Source organism: Lepidochelys olivacea (genome assembly GCF_965140295.1).
Source record: "Lepidochelys olivacea isolate rLepOli2 genome assembly, chromosome: 7".
In the NCBI taxonomy this organism is placed as follows: Eukaryota; Metazoa; Chordata; order Testudines; family Cheloniidae; genus Lepidochelys; species Lepidochelys olivacea.
In genome coordinates this window covers 19,119,924-19,140,990 of record NC_140417.1, presented here as the reverse complement: position 1 = coordinate 19,140,990, position 21,067 = coordinate 19,119,924, and the positions used below count along the sequence as shown (strand labels likewise).

The 21,067-nt window shown below is 37.9% G+C and overlaps 1 protein-coding gene across 4 annotated transcripts in view; it reads right to left on the bottom strand.

Annotated features, from left to right (window-relative positions):
- IFT122 (intraflagellar transport 122) overlaps window positions 1–21,067 on the bottom strand; it is a 49,174-nt gene that overhangs the window by 13,499 nt on the left and 14,608 nt on the right. For all 4 annotated transcript variants that reach the window (XM_084634583.1, XM_084634585.1, XM_084634584.1 and 1 more), the window contains 10 exons: window positions 19,019–19,157; window positions 18,182–18,384; window positions 17,598–17,735; window positions 15,379–15,543; window positions 14,270–14,467; window positions 11,882–12,022; window positions 9,772–9,825; window positions 6,228–6,389; window positions 2,721–2,887; window positions 1,617–1,788 (listed from right to left, as the gene is read on the bottom strand). In XM_084634583.1, the coding sequence (XP_084490709.1) occupies window positions 1,617–1,788; window positions 2,721–2,887; window positions 6,228–6,389; window positions 9,772–9,825; window positions 11,882–12,022; window positions 14,270–14,467; window positions 15,379–15,543; window positions 17,598–17,735; window positions 18,182–18,384; window positions 19,019–19,157 (1,539 nt within the window). The remainder of the gene's footprint in view (window positions 1–1,616; window positions 1,789–2,720; window positions 2,888–6,227; window positions 6,390–9,771; window positions 9,826–11,881; window positions 12,023–14,269; window positions 14,468–15,378; window positions 15,544–17,597; window positions 17,736–18,181; window positions 18,385–19,018; window positions 19,158–21,067) is intronic.

Here is a 21,067-nt window from a genome sequence, read left to right as displayed (position 1 = left end):
GATAGGGTCTGAATTAGCTGCTACCACTCAAGAAAGAGATCTTGGAGTCATCGTGGATGGTTCTCTGAAAAATCTGCTCAATGTGCAGCGACAGTCTAAAAAAGTTAACAATGTGATGAACCAACAGGAACGGGATAGATAATAAGACAGAAAATATCATAATGCCACTATATAAATCCATGGCGTGCCAAACCTTGAAATACTTCATGCAGATTGGGTCACCCCATCTCATAAAAGATATTAGAATTGGAGAAAGTATAGATAAGGGCAACAAAAACAGGTAAGAGTATGGAACAGCTTCCACATGAGGAGAGATTAAAAGGACTGGGTCTGTTCATCTTAGAAAAGAGATGACTAAGGGGGATATGACAGAGGTCTATACAATCATGAATGGTGTGGAGAAAGTGAATAATAGGCAAAGAAATTAATAGGCAGCAGGTTAAACAACAAAACACAAGAAATTACTTCTTTACACAATGCACAGTCAACCTGTAGAACTCATCGCCAGGGGATGTTGGGAAGGCCAAAAGTATAACTGGGTTCAAAAAAGAATTAGATACATTCATGGAGGATAGATCCATCAATGGCTAGTAGCCGAGATGGACAGGGATGCAACCACATGCTCTGGGTGCCCCTAAGCCTCTGACTGCCAGAAGCTTGGACTGGATGACAGAGGTGGATAATTCGATAATTGCCCTGTTCTGTTCATTTCCTCTGAAGCATCTGGCACTGGCCACTCAGAATACTGGGCTAGCTGGACCACTGGTCTGTCCCAGTATGGCCATTCTTATGTTCTCATGTTAAAAATTTCATTATTCTCCTTGACCTGTCATGCATTTGTCTCACAATTTTGTGTCATGTAGAGCGTATCACATTTACAAAACAGACATATATGCTTAAATATTAGTCAAAAATACCCAGAGACACCCTCATCAGTAGGGAAGTATTAGTCTCATCCTGATTTTACAGACGAAAAAAAAAAAAAGAGTGAAGCACAAAGGATTTAAGCCTACATTTTCCTCTAAGAGTGGCGAATAATTTTTGGTGCCCAACTTGATACTTACAGTCTGATTTTCAAAGGCACTGAGCATCCACAACTCCAGCTGAAGCCAGTGATAGCAGTGGGTGCTCAGCAGTTCTGAAAATCGAGCCAAAAGACTCTCAACCAGGACATCCAGAAGTAGAGACCACTTTTGATAATCTAGGCCCAAGTGATTTGCTCAAGATCAGGTAGGAAGTCTGTGGAAGAGCATGGAAAAGAAACCAGTGTCCTAACTCTTTGTCCAGTGTCCCAATTCCTTGTCCTGGGCTCTAACTACCATGCAATTTTCATTACTGAAACACTAGAGAAGAATTATTTTAAAGTATGATTTTTAACTGTATTTAGATTATGAAAGAGTTAAAAAGAGTGGAAGGAAACCCTGTAGCTGATGATGTATGAAACTGTAATGTTTTCAAAGCTCACTCTCCTAAAAATACCACATTAGTGTATTTTCCAATGTAACTTACCAAAATACTGTGTAAGCTGTATATAAACCTTTAAGACCAGATGCATTTGGAGGCAATATGAAATAGCAATTCTAAACATCTAAGTTTGGATATCAGGGTATTCTTACTTCTTCCCAACGCTGAGTTTCCACGTGGAGATGTACCAGGGCCTTTAGGTCACCTATCTTCATGTAGGTTTCTGCTGCATAACCATGGTTGTCAAGTCTCTTAAAATAGTAGGCACATTTTGACAAAGGTTCGCGCTCAGCTTTATCCAATTTCCGAGCTATATCGATTAGCCTAGAGACAGCAAAAGAAATGCACTTGCTTTAGTAGCAGCATTTTTCATTCTGCATACTTATTACATTGAAAAAATAGAAATATTTCAATAATAGGTTATCATTTAGAAGTTACTATATTGATGACATTAAATTATGAACTTATTGAGCAGCATTCAATGGGTGCTCAAAAGGCTTTGCAAACGCAAGACCAGTTCTTGTGACAGTGTGTAATTCCTTACTCCTGTGAGTAGTGATTTCAATTGGATTAGACTACTCCATCACGCAGTCATATGAATAGGAGTTGTGGAACTAGGTCCTATACAAATCTCACCCAACATCCAAATCAGTGTCCAGTCAATATTACCCCAATTTTACAGATGGATAAACAGAGAAACAGGAAGGTTAAGTGACTTGTCCAAGATCACAAAGCAAGTCAGCAGCAGAGCTAGGACTAGAACCAGGGGTGAAATCTTGGCCCCATTGAAGTCAATGGGATTTTTGCCACGGACTTCAAAAGGAGACAGGATTTTACCCCAGGAGTTCTGAGTCCTCGATTATTATCCTTTCATAGTTTAAAACAAAAGAAAGAGGCAAGTACACATGAGAAGTTGTGCACTACTGTGAAGGTTATACTGAAGAGACCCGGGATGTGCACATTTTGGGAACATTCTCATCTCACAGATAAATCCTTGCATATCCCTGCACTGTTTTATCCACTCATTTTGTAATATATCCATGTCCTTACCCTCTATACCCAAGTAACTTTTCTAACACAATGAAAGTTCATCTACTATAACTAAAGTATAGGTGATGCTATACTGCAGTCAACATATGGAAGCCAAAAAGAGAGCAAAGCCAGTAAGATTTCTTTTTCTTTAAGATTCTGCAGAATGCACTAAACTTCACATTAGACACTGTGATCTGTATCTCTGAGACAGAGCTAAAACATACATATCAACCCAGCCATGGTCTCCACTGATTTCTATGGCCTTCATGTGCTCGCCTGCAGAAATGTACATCTCCACTGCTGCTTTTGGTTCATTGATATTCTTGGCCCAGTCTGCTTGTTTTGTAATTAGCATCTTAGTGTCTTTGGGATCTCCGGACCCAAGGAAATCCTGAGGAAGTGCAACAGATAACATTCTGGATTAAGCTTTCTGTAGCAAACATTGTGTCATGGTTCTAATTCTAAAGCTTGTTAAGTTTTGTTTTTCCATATCAAGTTATTTTTTTTAATACGACTGCCTCCTCAGCTAAAATCACAGTACACAGAGCACTATGCACAAATCTGAAGGCAGGAATTATTAATCATTAACTAATGCACTTGGGATTGTATAAAATAAGTGAAGATACATCTCCAATCCAAATCAAATTCAAATCAGAGAAGATGGGACACCCCAAGAAGACCAAAGGAAGGATTATATAGAAGTGTGCCTCTGTTCAGAGGTAATGTATACACACCCATTTGCTTTCATAGAAAGTTCTCTCACTCTGCTGACTGACCTTCCCCACTGAAAGGGACGTAAAATTTTATTTTTGCCTGTTCCTTAGGAACCTGCCAGAGAGACTCAAAAGGAAGTAGTACTGCTCTCAAAACAGTTCAGTCAGGTCAAATCCAAGAGTTACCAAAGTCTCCTTTGCTGGCCATGAAGGCATACTTTAATTCTGAAAATAAATCCATTCCTTGTTGGATTAGTAATGGCACATCTTAATCTCGAGTGCTTAGCCTCGGGATGGCCAGTCACAAGGCCATCAGAGGTTGGAATCTTCTCTTCAACAAATATAATTGATAATCTTGCAATGACATATGATATAATATTTTAATGATGACCTTTTTACATGGACAGCATTATAACTGCTCATAAATTAGTTGAACTCTGAAATACTGGTCTAGTTGAATCTCTTACCTAATCATGCAAATGCCATCTCTAGATACTACACATAGATACTACAATGATGACCACTCTAGAAATACTAATGATTGATTGATGAATCTCCTCTGCTAGGAATAAAGCCCGGGCACTAGGACCCTTTACAACAACATTAGTTGAAATTAATGTGCCAGACAAAGCACACCTGAACATTGCAAGACAGATTAAGGCAACCTCTGGCTGTTAACAAAATAGGCTACTGTATATTACAACAGCCCTCTTGTAATCATAAATATCACTTGAGAGGTAAAAAATTTTGGTGCATGTAGATGGGCAAGGAAGGGGGAGAAAAGAAAAAACAATCCTCTGGCAGATCCTGAGGCAATGGAAAATCTGAACCACCAAAGGAGAACTTTACCAGAGTCACAAGACCAACTGAGTACCTTTCCTGAGCAAGCCATCCAAAAGGGGAATAATTATGATTTTTATATAATATCTTTGCACGTGGAACATAGGCCAGTAACATTTTGCACAAATTGATTCTGCTTAAGATGCACCCACAATTCTGCTGAAGATAAGAGCTACAAAGATCACTTCATCTTGTTTGAACATTAAGAAACCAAAGCATAGATATGAGTGAAACAATATTTTGTCTGGTGTAATTTGAGTTCTAGCTCAGATCACTGAAATATATTAGAAACATAAAGTTCAGTTTCCTGAGCTGCAGATAATTATTTGTGAATTTTCAGTAAATTGTGATCTGACATTATGATGAAATGCTTACGGCCACATTTTCAAAAGTTTTCCTGAACTCCGCACATAGTACTGGTTTTCTAGCTCTGGCCAATCAGTGGTCATTTTCAGTCATAAGGAGCCAGAACCTACAAATGCTTAATGATGGCAGGCATAAAAATCACATTTCCATGAAAGGATAACTGGCAAGCAAGGAAGTTCTCCATTCAGAGCCCTCATCTTTGTACCATCATCTATGGCAGTGGTTCTCAACTCTGGTCCACCGCTTGTTCAGGGAAAGCCCCTGGCGTGCCGGGCCGGTTTGTTTACCTGCGGCATCCGCAGGTTCAGTTGATCGCGGCTCCCACTGGCCACAGCTCGCTGCTCCAGGTTGCGGGAAGGGCGGCCAGCACATCCCTCAGCCCATGCCACTTCCCGCAGCCCCCACTGGCCTGGAGCAGCAAACCATGGCCAGTGGGAGCCGCGATTGGCCAAACCTGCGGACACGGCAGGTAAACAAATGGGCCCAGCGCACCAGCAGCTTTCCCTGAACAAGTGGTGGACCAGAGTTGAGAACCACCGATCTATGGGCTTTCTTCATATGCTGTTAAGTACATTTATTTTCTTCTACGTGGAATTATTCTCGATAGGAAGGACAAGACTTTTTACTCTGTATTAATTAAGTGGCCATGATTATTGCCAAGAATCAAAAAGATTCATAGGAGCAGTGATGGGAAACTTTTAGTCTATGAATTAGATTTATGTTTCTGAAGAGCCAAAACTCTGCAGCCAAAAATAGTGGCAGTCAGACTTCCACGAGCAAAGCCCTCCACAGTGTTTTAGAACAGACTCCACAACCTGTTAGAGAATTTTTTTTTCCATGAGCTTCATATAGTTTATATGTGTGTCATAGTAAAGTCTTTGTCCTGTGGTGTATAGAATAAGGCTGTGATGAGTGACGAATGAGACTAAACAGTGTACTCATTCACTCATTCTCAGGGATTTTGATAAGAAAATAGTATATAAAACTTGAAAGCTTTCTTATCACCACATAAAAATGCCACTTTTTTCAAACTGTGTACAATTTATTTCTGTATGGGAATGCATTTAAAAAAAAAATGAAAAAACAGATTTAATCTGGGGAAGCAAATTTTCGGGTAAACAAAGATGAACTAGATTAGTACACTGTGCCCTTTGCAAAACATGTTAGAGAAAAACAACCATAAGAGCTACACATTAACTCAAGATCAAACTGAAAGAAAAAAAAAGATTTAAAAGAATTTTCTTAAAGTAAAGTACAAAGGTGAATTAGTGACAGGTAGATTCACTAATTTCTGCATGTACCAATCAATTACTCTTAAAAGGAGTAAAAACTAAGGATAAAGGGCTCTTTCCAGTAAAATTAACATGAAAGAAGGCAAGAGACATAAAAATTAACTCTAGGCCTTAACTACATAATTTTCTATTTATCATTCCATCCAATCATATGGGGGAAAAAAAAACCCAAAACACACCCATGGTAACATCCAGGGGATGTGATAAAATCACCCACTGAAAAGCTAAAACAGCTTCATGGGCAGCATATTGGAGAAAATACAGAACACAGCACTGCTGCATCTGCAGATTCCATTTTAGAAAGGGGTCACAGTGTACAGGGTTTTTATAAAGGAGAGGCCCTTTTTTTTCCCCACTTGTAAACCAAACAAATTTGATCTGTGGCAATAAACATGGACCCCCTCACAAATTTTTACACAGTACTTTTCAGAGTAGAACCATACTTTGTAAATGTTTATAGTTGCATTAGCATTATGTTAATACTTCTATATTTAAATACTCAGTTGAAAACATTCATTACCTTTGCATAATCAAACATGCGTAAATCAGTGTACATATCAAGAGCGAGGCTCTCATGTCCACTTTTTCTGTATAGTTTAGCTGCCTCATGGAATTTTCCCTGGTAGGCATAAACATCTGCTAGAAATAGCTCATTGTTACTCTCTCCACGCTTCTTCCTCTCCTGGAAAAAATTAGGACAGGAAATATTCTAGATAGCTACAGGCAGAACACAGGTTGGAAACAGCCACTGAAAAGTTAAACTATTAGGCTGACTATTTTAACTATTAATAAGATACAGTAATTAGGTCTTCTAGATTTCTGGTAGAAATTCTTTACAATTAACAGATTAAATCCCATCATACTTAAAATTAAGGACAAAATAAAATAGAAGGATAAAACATGATGGAAACTAAACTAATTTTTACATATTTCATATGGAAGTTCAAAATACTGCTATTTGATAGAATCCACCATTTTCTCTAGTGGAAATTTACTAAATCAACTCAAAACAAAATCTGGCCAAACTAGCAATATATGCTCAGAAAAGGCACAAAAATGACCTAACAATGGTACTGTAGGTCACAAACAGCCTCACAAAGTATGAACCTGCCAGTGAATCAGAAATGGCCAGTAATACAGTGTGTCCATCATGCATAAAAGCCCATTACCAGACACAGATACGTTCAATAACTTTGGAAACAGCTGCATATATTCTCCTGCCAATTAAAGTGTCAATTCAGCAAAGCATTTAAGCAGATGTTTAAATCCATACAAATCCATGAAGAAATTTCTAGAGGTCAATAACTGTCTGCTTACATTTTAGAATATATTCAATATTTGATCATCAAATATTACAATTGGGAACACTAAAAAAAGTAGCATTTTCTATTCCTTAAAATTAAGGCTCACATTCTGTATTGCTAGTGCATTACCATAGCGAGTACCATAAAAATGCCAATTTTAAAAAAATTAAATAATTCATGCTTTGCATCAGGCCTACCCCAGCACATTTAATTGATACGTGGCATTGGGCATAACATACAAGCTGGCTGAAATCCTATTACCTAAGAGAAGAAAATTTCAACTAAGAACTTCAAAATCAACGCACAGTATAATCTAAAAAAAACCTCCAAGAGTTTGAACATATGTATTCAATGAAACAGATTCAAGCTGAGAGATGAGAGTTGTTATAATTGATTGCCTCCTATCATGAAACATGTGTCCAGCTACCAGAGAAAAAAACTGGTTTGGGTACTATGGATCATAAGCGTTTGGGGGTTAGGTAGTTAGGTGGGTGGCTGAGTGTACACTACCAGAATATAAACAATATCTACATTGTATGATACCTACTCTAGGTATCTCAACTGCCTTTAAAAACAAAGACCATAGCAACATTACACACAAGTTTCAGAGTAACAGCCATGTTAGTCTGTATTCGCAAAAAGAAAAGGAGTACTTGTGGCACCTTAGAGACTAACCAATTTATTTGAGCATAAGCTTTCATGAGCTACAGCTCACTTCAGCATCCGATGAAGTGAGCTGTAGCTCACGAAAGCTTATGCTCAAATAAATTGGTTAGTCTCTAAGGTGCCACAAGTACTCCTTTTCTTATTACACACAAGTTTCATCATTCAAAAGTTATTTTAATTGAGAAGAATGGTTGGCCAGAACACCTTGGTCATCTTTAACTCTTCAAAGTCTTATTTTATCTCTCATTTCTGCAGAGACAGACAGGGGGATTTAAGTGTATTTAGGTCATTTAAAATAAATGCTCCACTTATAAACCTTTTATCCTTCGGCCAATTGTCTCTCCCTATGCTCATGGAGTCACATGTAAGATACATAGCATTCAGTGGGGGCAATTTTCAGTGCAGTGCACAAGACTTTACTCACACAATTTCCTTAATGCATACTATCTGGATAATTCCCATTACAGTGATGAAACTGTACCTCAGTATATCCAAAAACAGGCTGTAGGGATATACTAGATAGTGAATCAAATTGTGATCCTTTAATTGGAAGTCATAATATAGTTAATGCAATTCCCTGAAACGGCTTTCAGAACATTTTATGGGTCCAAGAAAAGGTATGTAGTTTTCTATTTTGTCCATTTTTCTTTATCCGTTCACCTGGACCCATTTTTTTTTTTTTAAAAGCACGCCAATTCAAATTAAAGCATGCCTACTTTTTAGATATTAACTAATTGTTTTATGTATGTCCCCAACATTTTGAACAGAATTAAGCTGCATTCTGTAATATAGGTTTCACATAAACACAAGTTGTGTGGCAAATTTATACCTCTTTGAAAATTTAGGGTGTGAGCATCTAGATTTATAAAATTATAATCCAGACATTCAGCTGGGGATCTGGCCTCCACTGACTCCAATGGAGCTAAGCCAATTTACTTCTGCTGAGGATTTAGCCCTTGGAAATGTATATTAGTCTGCTTTGTGTAACATATAAGAACATGACTTCCATAATAAGCTACATTATAGGGGGCAAAATCCTTCACCCTGTTGTATAAATTCAACCCAGCACTGCCAAAGCAGATAACAACTATGATCCTCTGATTGTAACTGTGCTGATATTTATTTGACTGGTGCTGAAAGTTTCGTTTATACAATTTGGGTAAAAAGGAATAATCAAAAGAGTTTTTACATATTAAGTCTTTCAGAATTCAGATCTTTCAGAATTCTTCAGTGAGCTTGCCCGGTTTAGAGTTTGGCACTTGCATTACCTAATGTCCCCAATCACAGAGGAAGGTGTCATTGGTGTGAGGAATGCTTCATATTAATGCAATTAATGTGCTCAGTTACCCCCTTACAAACCTGCAATGGAGTCCCCATAAACTACAAGCAAGAGTAAGCAGTGATGCAGCAGACCAGAACTATTTCTATGAAGGAACTGTGTCAAGGAAACTAAAAGGTAAGCCTATGTTTGTTTAAAAGGGAAAGACTGCTAATCACATAAATACGAACTGCAATGCTGTAATACTCTGGATAGGATCAGGAACAGTATGTGTAGAAAGGAAAGAGGATGGAGGTGGCCAGAAAGTGTTTCCACTTCTCCCACGGACTTGGAAGTCAGGAATCCTAAATTCTATTTCCAGTGGTCACTGACATGTCATGTGACCGTGAGCAAGTCATTTTACCTCTCTATGCCAGTTTTCCTATCTGCAAGAGAGAGAATAATAATTGCCTGTCTCCAGTGGGTGGGGTAAGGTTTAATTAATTTATGCTTGTAAAGTGCCCTGAACAGTGCTACAACAGTCTACAGTAGTATAACAGTTAATTGGATATAGAAGCTTTCTATGATTTTTCTTAATAAGGTTTCAATGTTCTCATACAGTTTACTTTCCTCTTCATATTTTTTCAACAAGTTTCAGTCATATGATTGGGAATTTGACTTAACACCTTAAAATCAGCATTTTTCACTTTTCATACATCCATCATTCCTTTAATAATCAGGAATACTGATTCTACAGAAAATTGTTCCAAAGTAGCTTACTTAAGCTTAATGTATGCTTTTACATGTTATATTATATTTAACATTCTTTGTTTTACCTCAATGCTGCTGATCAGTTCTAGATACCGAAGATCTCGTACTCTGGTAAATGCCTGTTAAAGGAAAAAGAAAAGAAAAAAGTAGCCACTTTATTGGCCAGCAAGTTAATTGATTTTGTGTTCTATATAAATCAAGTTGTGGAAATAACATCAGGAGAGACAACAATATATTTATCTTGATGTCTAGCTGCAGCCAGTATCAAGTGGAGTGCCCCAGGGGTCGGTCCTGGGGCTGGTTTTGTTCAACATCTTTATCAATGATCTGAATGATGGGATTTATTGCACCCTCAGCAAGTTTGCAGATGACACTAAGCTGGGGGGAGAGGTAGATAAGCTGGAGGGTAGGGATAGGGCCAAGAGTGACCTAGACAAATTGGAGGATTGGGCCAAAAGAAATCTAATGAGGTTCAACAAGGAAAAGTGCAGAGAGTCTTGTACTTAGGAAGAATCCCATGCACCGCTACAGGCTGGGGACTGACTGGCTAAGCAGCAGTTCTGCAGAAAAGGACCTGGGGATTACAGTGGACGAGAAGCTGGATACGAGTCAGCAGTGTGCTCTCGTTGCCAAGAAGGCCAATGGCATATTGGGCTGTATTAGTGGGAGCATTGTCAGCAGATCGAGGGAAGTGATTATTCCCCTCTATTTAACACTGGTGAGGCCACACCTGGAGTATTGCGTCCAGTTTTGGTCCCCTCACTACAGAACGGATGTGGACAAATTGGAGAGAGTCCAGTGGAGGGCAACAAAAGTGATTGGGGGCTGGAGCACATGACTTATGAGGAGAGGCTCAGGGAACTGGGGGTTATTTAGTCTGCAGAAGAGAAGAGTGAGGGAGGGATTTGACAGCAGCCTTCAACTACCTGAAGGGGGGTTCCAAAGAGGATCGAGTTCGGTTACAGCAATTTAGCACTTACTTTTGACCTACAATAAAACCAAGAAATTAAACTCTTCCGACATTGGGATGTTCCAGACCTCTAACCAATTAAATGCTTAGGAGGAATATATATTCTGCGGACAAGATCAAATGAGAAAGAACGAATCTTTAATGTCAGATTTTCTAGAAGCTGCCTTTGTTCAGGTTAATCAGCTCTAATTCTAAGATGATGACAGTACTCACCTTCCAGGGAGGCACTGAAAACGTCTTCATTTTAAGAACAACTATTTGCATAAAATCTATAAAGTTGCACAGAAAAAGTATAGTCCAATGCCTCCATTTATGAGAAAATGAAAAATTAAAATGTTTAGCTTCCTACGAAATCTTGTGTCACTATGTAAAGGACGCCTGTGATTATATGCCACTTCCTGTGTATTTTTAAAATAATTTTGTGTTTCATATTATATTCATGGCACTGTATTTCTTTTGCCCCTTTTGTTTGACAGAAGGTGGTACAAAGACTTTACTCCATGGAAAACATACTCCAGCATCTGCCATTTTAGAGAGGCCATTCCCAAACACAGGGCTACTCCAGCAGGAAGAAAGAAAATATGTGGCAATGCCACACTATCTGCAAAGAACTGAGTGAGCAACCAACATAAAGAAAGTACAGTCTCCACTTTCAAAGTGGCATGCTTTAAGTAGGAGGGAGACAAAAGAATAGGAATATTAGCAGCAGAGTATTACAGGACAAAAACTAGGAGACAACAGATTCATTTCAGCGATGCAATTCTTTGCTGCCACCTAGTGAAAAACACAAACACTAAATCCTGATTCCTTTTTCTTGTTGCAATACTGTATCCTGAGTTATTATTAAACTCATTTCTAGAGTTGAAATGGAATGTTTTTGAAGTTTTTCTTTATGGGTTTAAATAGCCAAAAATATAAAATCAAGTTTTCTTTAGTGTAGGCATTAGCTATTCTGCATGTTTTTGACAAGAACAAAAATGAAGCATCATAGTTTGGCTTTCATGATGTGCATAAGATCTTGAGTTGATACTTCATATTAAAAAAAATAGAAAAAGTATGTTATATCACCAGGAGCTATGGTTCATGTATCTAATAGAAAGGTTAAATATGAAGATATTGCATTGTATGTGCATCACTTTTCACTCCAATCATGTGTTAATAGGAAATTTCAAAATTCCTGTTTCACAAAGAAATAAATGCTTTACCTTTTTAGCAGTTTCAAACTCCAGACCTTCTAAGGCCTCCATAGCCAGCTCTTTCCAGTCAGTGTCAGTTACTCCTAAACAAGCAATCTGATAGGCTTCTTTGAACATTTTCCGTTCCAGGTATTGATACATAGGAGCAGACTGAGGATTTCCATTGAGAAACATTTATCAAAAACAAAATATTGAGATATATTAATGTATTTAGTGGATAAATTGCTCATTTTCCAACCCTAACAGTTACAAACCCACTATGTAACCAATCTATTTTTCTGTATTATAAACAAAAGAATGTACAAGGTATAATGATACTTTTGACAATAATACAGTGATTTATTCTGTGAATTCATAAAAATAAAAGGAGTACTTGTGGCATGAGTACTTTTGTTGCAAGGATGGGTTCCTGGGTTAGTGGTTCTGCTGTGTGGTTGCTGGTGAGTATTTGCTTCAGGTTGGGGGGCTGTCTGTAAGCAAGGATTGGCCTGTCTCCCAAGATCTGTGAGAGTGATGGGTCGTCCTTCAGGATAGGTTGTAGATCCTTGATGATACGTTGGAGAGGTTTTAGTTGGGGGCTGAAGGTGATGGCTAGTGGCGTTCTGTTATTTTCTTTTTTGGGCCTCCACTACAGAACCACTAACCCAGGAACCCATCCTTGCAACAAAGCCCATTGCCAACTGTGTCCCGTGAATAAATATGTGGACATCATAGGGCCTAATCACATCAGCCACACTATCAGAGGCTTGTTCACCTGCACATCTACCAATGTGATATATGCCATCATGTGCCAGCAATGCCCCTCTGCCATGTACATTGGTCAAAATGGACAGTCTCTACGTAAAAGAATAAATGGACACAAATCAGATGTCAAGAACTATAACATTCAAAAACCAGTCGGAGAGCACTTCAATCTCTTTGGTCATTTGATTACAGACCTAAAAGTGGCAATTCAACAAAAAAAACTTCAAAAACAAACAGACTCCAGCAAGAGACTGCTGAATTGGAATTAATTTGCAAACTGGATACAATTAATAAAGACTGGGAGTGGATGTGTCATTACACAAAGTAAAACTATTTCTCCATGTTTATTCCCCCCGCCCCACACTGTTCCTCAGACATTCTTGTCAACTGCTGGAAATGGCCCACCTTGATTATCACTACAAAAGGTCCCTTCCCCCCGCTAATAGCTCACCTTACCTGATCACTCTCTTTACAGTGTGTATGGTAACACCCATTGTTTCATGTTCTCTGTGTATATAAATCTCCCCACTCTATTTTCCACTGAATGCATCCGATGAAGTGAGCTGTAGCTCATGAAAGCTTATGCTCAAATAAATTTGTTAGTCTCTAAGGTGCCACAAGTACTCCTTTTATTTTTGTGGATACAGACTAACACAGCTGCTACTCTGAAATCTGTGAATTCAGTCATCCTTCTCCAACGTAAGTACAATACAGAATAGGATAACTGAATTCCAAACCCTTTTGTCCTGAGGGCACTGTTTGCTAGGGTCTGAGATCCTACCAATTCAGTACAAGTATCGATGTATTGCATTCCTCACTCATCCACAACTCCAAACGATGCCGATGAGTTTTGGGCGCATAAGAAATGCAGGATCACGTCCAGTGCCTGCCCTGATTCTCCCATTTTTTGGTTTCGGTGTTCATTTTTAAGCCATTGTTAAGTAGATGAAAACATGTAAACAAGATGAAAACAAGACTGCATTTCTTGTGTCCAAGGGCAAATCAGTTTTTATATTCTTAATACCCCACTAGCTATATTAACACTTCCATTGTTCATGGTCCTTCCCATAAAGCAGGAAGAATCACTCTGCCAATTGACACAGAATCTACAAATCTATTACAAACTGGATACACCTACAGCTTAGAACATTTCATACCACTTAAATATTGCCTAAACATATCCAAAAGGAGCAACAGCAGGTAGTTAATGAGAGGGTACATGGCATGGGTAGAACATGGACATTTGAAAAATAACATGGAAAAATGTGTGTGTGTGTGGGGGGGGGAAGATGTGCAGAAACTGTAGGCAAAATAAGTTTGTACAGAACCACATTGTCATTGTGGTTCAGTGCTTTTAAATTTAATGGATTTGTAAACAAAATGGGGGGACGACTATGATAATACGAGAGTGCACTTCAGCAAAAGAGACGGAAAAACTCAAGACACTTAAAATTAATGAGTCCAACTGTTCTAAACTTTAGACAGCTCACACAAAAGGAACTAGACAGTGTTGACAGATCTGAATACACTAGGAGTTTAGATTACATTGATTCTGGTAATATGAAATGGACAAGTTTCAGAAACATTTTTTTCATTTTTTTAAACCATGTTGTTGAGAAAACACAAAAATGGGTTAATTAGATTAAAATTTACCTGAGGAACTTCAACAGCCGACATAGAAAAAACATGAAGACAGAAAATCTTGGAGCCATTGTATCCCACAACAAAGCCTTGAAGTTTTTGCTGATGGACAGGAAAGTTACTAGCTTTGATGTTGAGGTAACCCCCTCCGGAAAAGCAAAGCATATCCTCACACTGTGTATTCCAAGCCACGCTATTAGCATTGGGTTCCTAATGAGCATATTATATGGTTGATTAAATTACTGTGCGACAAAATTAGATCTTTTCCCCTAAGCAATATATGGCCTTCAGCTACGACAATTGATTATGTTATAACCTGTATAAATGTGGTTTTTACACTAGTTCTTTATGTTTAGGAATATACTGGTACTTAAAAGTTACAAATATTGCCGCATTTTTACAGCACTTGCTTTATGCTTATTAAATTGCAATAATTTTGTCCAATATGGTTCTTATATATCTTGCTCATCACCTATATCTTGCTCATCACCTTTACTCATACATTAAATTAAAATCCTTCCACAAATGGACACTTGTTCCTAGCTATCAGAATCATTTAATCGTTATTTCTGCTTTCTGTCATAAAAAGAATCTCCTAGGTCCTATCTTAATAATACTTCATGCTTTCTATGCAAGGATCTACCTGAAAATACTTTACTAACATTAATGGATTAAGCCTCATAGAGGGACTATGTTAAATTCCCTATCAGGGAAGTATTATCCCCTTTTATATTGGGCAAAACTGAGGCAGAAAGTGATTTAAGGTCTAATCCTGCTCCCACTGAAATCAACAGCAAGATCCCTGCTGACTTCAATAATCCAAAGGGAACATTACATGGCCCCAAGTGACTTTCTAAAGATCATAGAGCAAGTGCATGGACGAGGTGAGTAAAGAACACAAATCTCCTGGCTCCCTCTTCCACTCCCTACCCTACTCATTAGACAACACTCTCTGAAAGGGGCACAATGTATTAATATCTACAACATTCCACAGTTGATCTATTTAGGATTTGTATAAATTATTAAGGACATTATCTACATGTAAGAAACAAAAATCATATTCTGATTCCCTAGCAAGTTTCTCTCTTTTTTACAAACACTTAAAGGTTTTGATTTGTTACCTGGAACAGCAGCTCTTTGGTGTGAATATCATATACTAGACAGGTGTCATTTTCATCTACCACTGCCAACTTGTTTCGGGATGCACTCATATCCAGACAGCGCACAGCTGTGGATTGCTTCAACAGGACAATTGCAAAAAGATTGTCCACAAATATCTTCAGAATCTGGACATATTTGAAGTCAAAGTCAGTCAGTCAAAGTTGCAGTTACCAAAATTAGAAACAGAATAGTGCATATTAACTCTGCTGTTGAAAACAGAACTGTGATTACATATTATGAAGAAATATTAAAATATTAAATATATGTAAGAACTAAAGCAATTTGAAAATGCTTTCAAAGGTTTATACCCTTGCTTCTTTACAGTGTTCTAGATTGCAAACTAACGTAAACAAAATATGTGAGACAACCTAGATTCTGTGTCATTCTACCTGTAAAACATTACATTAATGCACTTATACTATGGTGATGAGCATAAATATAAATAGAACAAAGACTACATATGGTAACAACCTAAATATTTAAATACTTGCCATGCTGCACCCTCTTTGTAACCTCTATGCTGTATGTAACTCCAGAACTACAAAGAAACAGCCTCCACTGTCACTTGTGTTGTATGACAGACTACAGTTTCCCCATTAACTAACTCAGATATGGTATTATTCCATTTTTATAACTAATTTATTAACATTAGAACACATACAGTACTATATAAACATTTGTTAATAATGATAATTAAGGCTAAGATTTTGTCACAGATATTTTTAGTAAAAGTCATGGACAGGTCATGGGCAATAAAGAAAAATTCACAGAAGCTCGTGACCTGTCCGAAACTTTTACTAAAAATATTCATGACAAAATGGGGAGCTCAGCTGCAGGGTCTCCACACTGTCTGCAGAGAGTGGGCAGCTCCAGGGTCTCCCCGCTGCCCGCAATTACTAGGGTTCCCCCTCGAGCTCTGGGGTCCCCTTGCTGCCCACAGTGTTCAGGAGCTTCGGGGGCCCCCATTGCCCGTGGTGGCTGGGATCTGCGGGGTATCCCCATTGGCTGGCAGGAGTACCCCGAAGCTCCCGGCAACTGTGGGCAGCGGGGGGACCCTGCAGCTCCCGGCTGCTGGGGCTGAATTCATGAAGGTTACAGAAGTCACAGATTCCGTGACTTCTGCAACCTCCATGAAAGAAAAAGGATAGCCTCAATGATAATATAATAGTGTATTTTAGGCAATTAAACTACTGAACAGCCTACAATCGATGTTACAATTTTTACTGTATCCATTTCTGCCAGATTCTCTATCCTTCCCTAAATCTGGTATTCAGAAGGTGGGATGTAAAGTTTTGGTAATATAAGGGTTTGGATAGCATCAAACTTTATGTGTGCTCTGTAAGCAAACTAAAGCTAAATATGCTACTTGTATTGCTCCATTTCTTTTAAATATAATATGAAGACTGATGGAAGTTCATTGACTTTGAAAAGCGAGACAGGGGATCCCATTAAACAGATAAATCGTGGGACACCAATATTTACCACTCATATTCTTCTGCTGGTCCTGAGGTCCAACAGCAGCTACTAACTACTCTTCAGGAAACCTCTTAAGCCACAGTGCCATCTGACACACAATTTTACTATCTCATGGTCACATGGTTATCCCATTGATTTTCTACTGTATTAAGTGGAAACCCATCAAATGGATACTCTGCAAGGAAGTATTAAATGTATGCTTAATTTACAAAGAAACTAAGCACCTTTATATACAAATATCTTTTGTATTATTCTCTGCATTCAATATGGTTTCAGTGTAGAATTATGCATGAACTTGTCTGATTGACAGTGATCATCATAAAATTGCTATATGACAAATGCCAAAGGTCCATTTCTTATTGGGGGAGTCAGCTGTAGTGGGGTTGTCAGCGAAGTGTAGAGAGCCCTTTTCTGTATACACACTTCTCTTGAGGTCCACCTACGAAGCATGGGCAATGGGGAGCAATGTTTTTGTCTTCCAGGGTAACCTACAAGTGAGCAGCTAAAAAGAAAGAACGTGAGCCCACAGGCGAGAGATACAAATAAATGCATTTTTTGATTCAGGATTAGGCTCAGCCTGAGCCCATGGAATTCAGGTTATAAAAGTTTTTGTTGCTTCTGTGGTCAGCCCTATGTATTTCTGTTCTCCTCAAAACAGTAAAACAGATTTTGCTCTGTACTTAAAAAGAGAGAAGTCAGTCACCTGGCCATTCTTCAGACCTACTAAGAGGCCTTCTCTTCCTGAAGGGCCTCCAATTACTTTAATGTAACGAATGAGAGACTCCATCAGCCACTCACGCTCTTTAAAACCATTAAATGAGAGGCACTGTAGTCTTTTCTCCTAAAAAGTTAAACAATTCTGTGATATACAATAAACTACATACTGGTAAATAGAAAATCATGCCACTTTAGTGGAATGTGTTCACATCTATCCAGATATACGTCTACATATGTACATACAAAACAAAAGACTGCGAAATATATGTAACATCAATCTAGCAGACAAAATAAATTTTTAAAGATTTCTGATGGCATCAAGCAGAATATCAAAAAACCCTTTTCTAGCACCTTTCATCCCAGAGATCATTTTACAAAAACACGGCCATCAGTGAAATGAGACAGCAGCTGTTTAACTGGTCTGAGATTACATTACAGTACACATTCAATTGCCTAACTGCATAATCCATTACAGTTTTTTCACTATGCTAACCCTATTCTGCCATCCCCTTCAAACACATGTACCCTTCTCTTACTTATCAAGACTATGTTTAACTTTCAAGTATGTACCTGGCATAAGATAATGTGATCTGAACATACAACCAGCAAGTTGCATTCAAATTTCTTTGCAATCTTTTCCTTCACACGGTAATGCATGTCTGAGGAGTCATCTGAATATAATTCATAAATCAGGATTTTGTCTGGCAGCTGGATTGCTAATCTGTTTTTGTAGATTGCAATTTTCTTTACAAGCTCTCTGCATTTTATTCTAACTGAAAAGAAAGAACATAAGAAAACATAGTAAGTTGTGGGGTGAATGAAACTGAAATCATTTAGTACCATGTTAAACCACGATTACAATTTAATCCTTACAAAATATTTCTACACTGAACAGTCAACCCTACTAAAATAGAGTCTGTGGCTCCAAGGCAGGTATAAGCTACCCATACATGCCACTGGTTAGCAGTAGGTCACAAGTTACTACCATTCATTACTTGTGAATGATGTACTATGATGTATGTTCCATTGTCCCTTCCCTGTTAGGAAACGGGGTGAGAATATTTTTAAAAATTGTGCTTAGAAAATATTAGCACAAGTCTTTGATGCTGTTAATAAGAACCACCGAGAGAGAGAGAGACTGACTATTTTAATAGCTCTTCCCCCTAATGACCTTTCAAATCCCCACTTCTTCCATTAAGTCCTTCTGTGCTGATCCTCCAGAAATATTTGCTCCATTTCATGTTTGCATTTTCACCCCATGAGCTGTATGCCTCAACCTTACCATCAGTGTTTATCAAAGACAGGAAGTTCCACGAGACAGGGACCATACATTTGAACATGCTAACAGCTATTAATAAAAATAATAATGAAAATGAAGCCAAGACTTCAATATAAGTGCAACACTACCTTTTTGCTCAGTAATTAGGTGCTGGACAATAACATCAGTCATGCTGTCCCTGTAAGCATAACGATCTTTATAGAGTCCATGGACTGTACTGAAAATCAGCTGATAAAAGGAAATTGTTCCATCCTGGCACCCTATCGCCTGAACATAAGGAGAAAGATCTCAAAAACTCATACAAGAAGAATGATCTCAAAAACTACACGTGTCAACCAATGATAACTTATAAGCAAGTACAAAAATCATGCATAAAAATTAGGGCTGTTGATTAATCACAGTTAACTCAAAATTAATCGCGATTAATCGCAGTTTTAATCGCATTGTTAAATAACAGAATACTAATTGAAATGTATTAAATGTTTTTGATGTTTTTCTACATTTTCAAATATATTGATTTCAATTACAACACAGAATACAAGGTATACAGTGGTCACTTTATATTATTTTTAATTACAAATATTTGCACTGTAAAAACAAAATAAAAGTATTTTTCAATTCACCTCATATAAGTACTGTAGTGCAATCTCTATCGTGAAAGTGCAACTTACAAAGTGGATTTTTTTTGTTATATAACTGCACTCAAAAACAAAACAACATAAATCTTTAGAGCGTACAAGTCCACTCAGTCCTATTTCTTGCTAAGCCAATTGCTAAGACAAACAAGTTTGTTTACATTTACAGGAGATAATGCTGCCCTCTTCTTATTTACAATGTCACCTGAAAGTGCGAACAGGCATTCACATGGCACTTTTGTAGCCGGCATTGCAAGGTATTTATGTGACAGATATGCTAAACATTTATATGCCCCTTCATGCTTCAGCCACCACGACAGAGGACATGCTTCAATACTGATAACACTTGTTAAAAAAAACGCGTTAATTAAATTTGTGACTGAACTCCTTGGGGGAGAATTCTATGTCTCCTGCTCCGTTTTACCTGCATTCTGCCATATATTCATGTCATAGCAGCCTCAGATGATGATCTAGCACATGTTCATTTTAAGAACACTTTCACTGCATATTTGACAAAACGTGAAGAAGTTACCAATGTGAGATTTCTAAAGATAGCTACAGCACTCAACCCAAGGTTTAAGCACCTGAAGTGCCTTCCAAAATCTGAGAGGGATGAGGTGTGGAGCATGCTTTCAGAAGTCTTAAAAGAGCAACACTCTGATGGGGAAACTACAGAACCCGAACCACCAAAAAAGAAAATCAACCTGCTGGTGGCATCTGACTCAGATGATGAAAATGAACATGTACAGGTCCACACTGCTTTGGATCATTATCGAGCAGAACCCATCATCAGCATGGATGCATGTCCTCTGGAATGCTGGTTGAAGCATGAAGGGACATACAAATCTTTACCATATCTGGCATGTAAATATCTTGTGACACCAGCTACAACAGTGCCATGTGAATGCCTGTTCTCACTTTCAGGTGACACTGAAACAAGAAGCAAGCAGCATTATCTCCTGCAAATGTAAACAAACTAGTCTGTCTGAGCGACTGGCTGAACAAGAAGTAGGACTGAGTGGACTTGTAGGCACTAAAGTTTTACATTGCTTTATTTGTGAATGCAGAGGTTTTCTGTACATAATTCTACGTTTGTAAGTTCAACTTCCATGTTAAAAAGAGACTGAATTACAGTACTTGTAATGGGGGAATAGAAAAATACTATTGCTTTTGTGTTTTACAGTGCCAATATATTTATTTTTGATTACAAATAAAGTGAGCACTGTACACTTTGTATTCTGTGTTGTAATTGAAATCAATATATTTGAAAATTTTTAAATAAATGGTACTCTGATTAACAATCCAATTAATTTTATGATGAATCACAATTCATTTTTTTAATCGCTTGACAGCCCTAATAAAAATGCATGACATTTAAATGAACGCTAAATCCCTTACATTACATTCACCAAAACAGCATACTGACTTTAGCCCTGATCCTGCTCACACTGTATTCAGTGGCAAAACTTCCATCGACTTAATGATCCAGGATGAAATCCTATATGATCACGAATAAGGTTAAGTTTTTGTCATGGATATTTT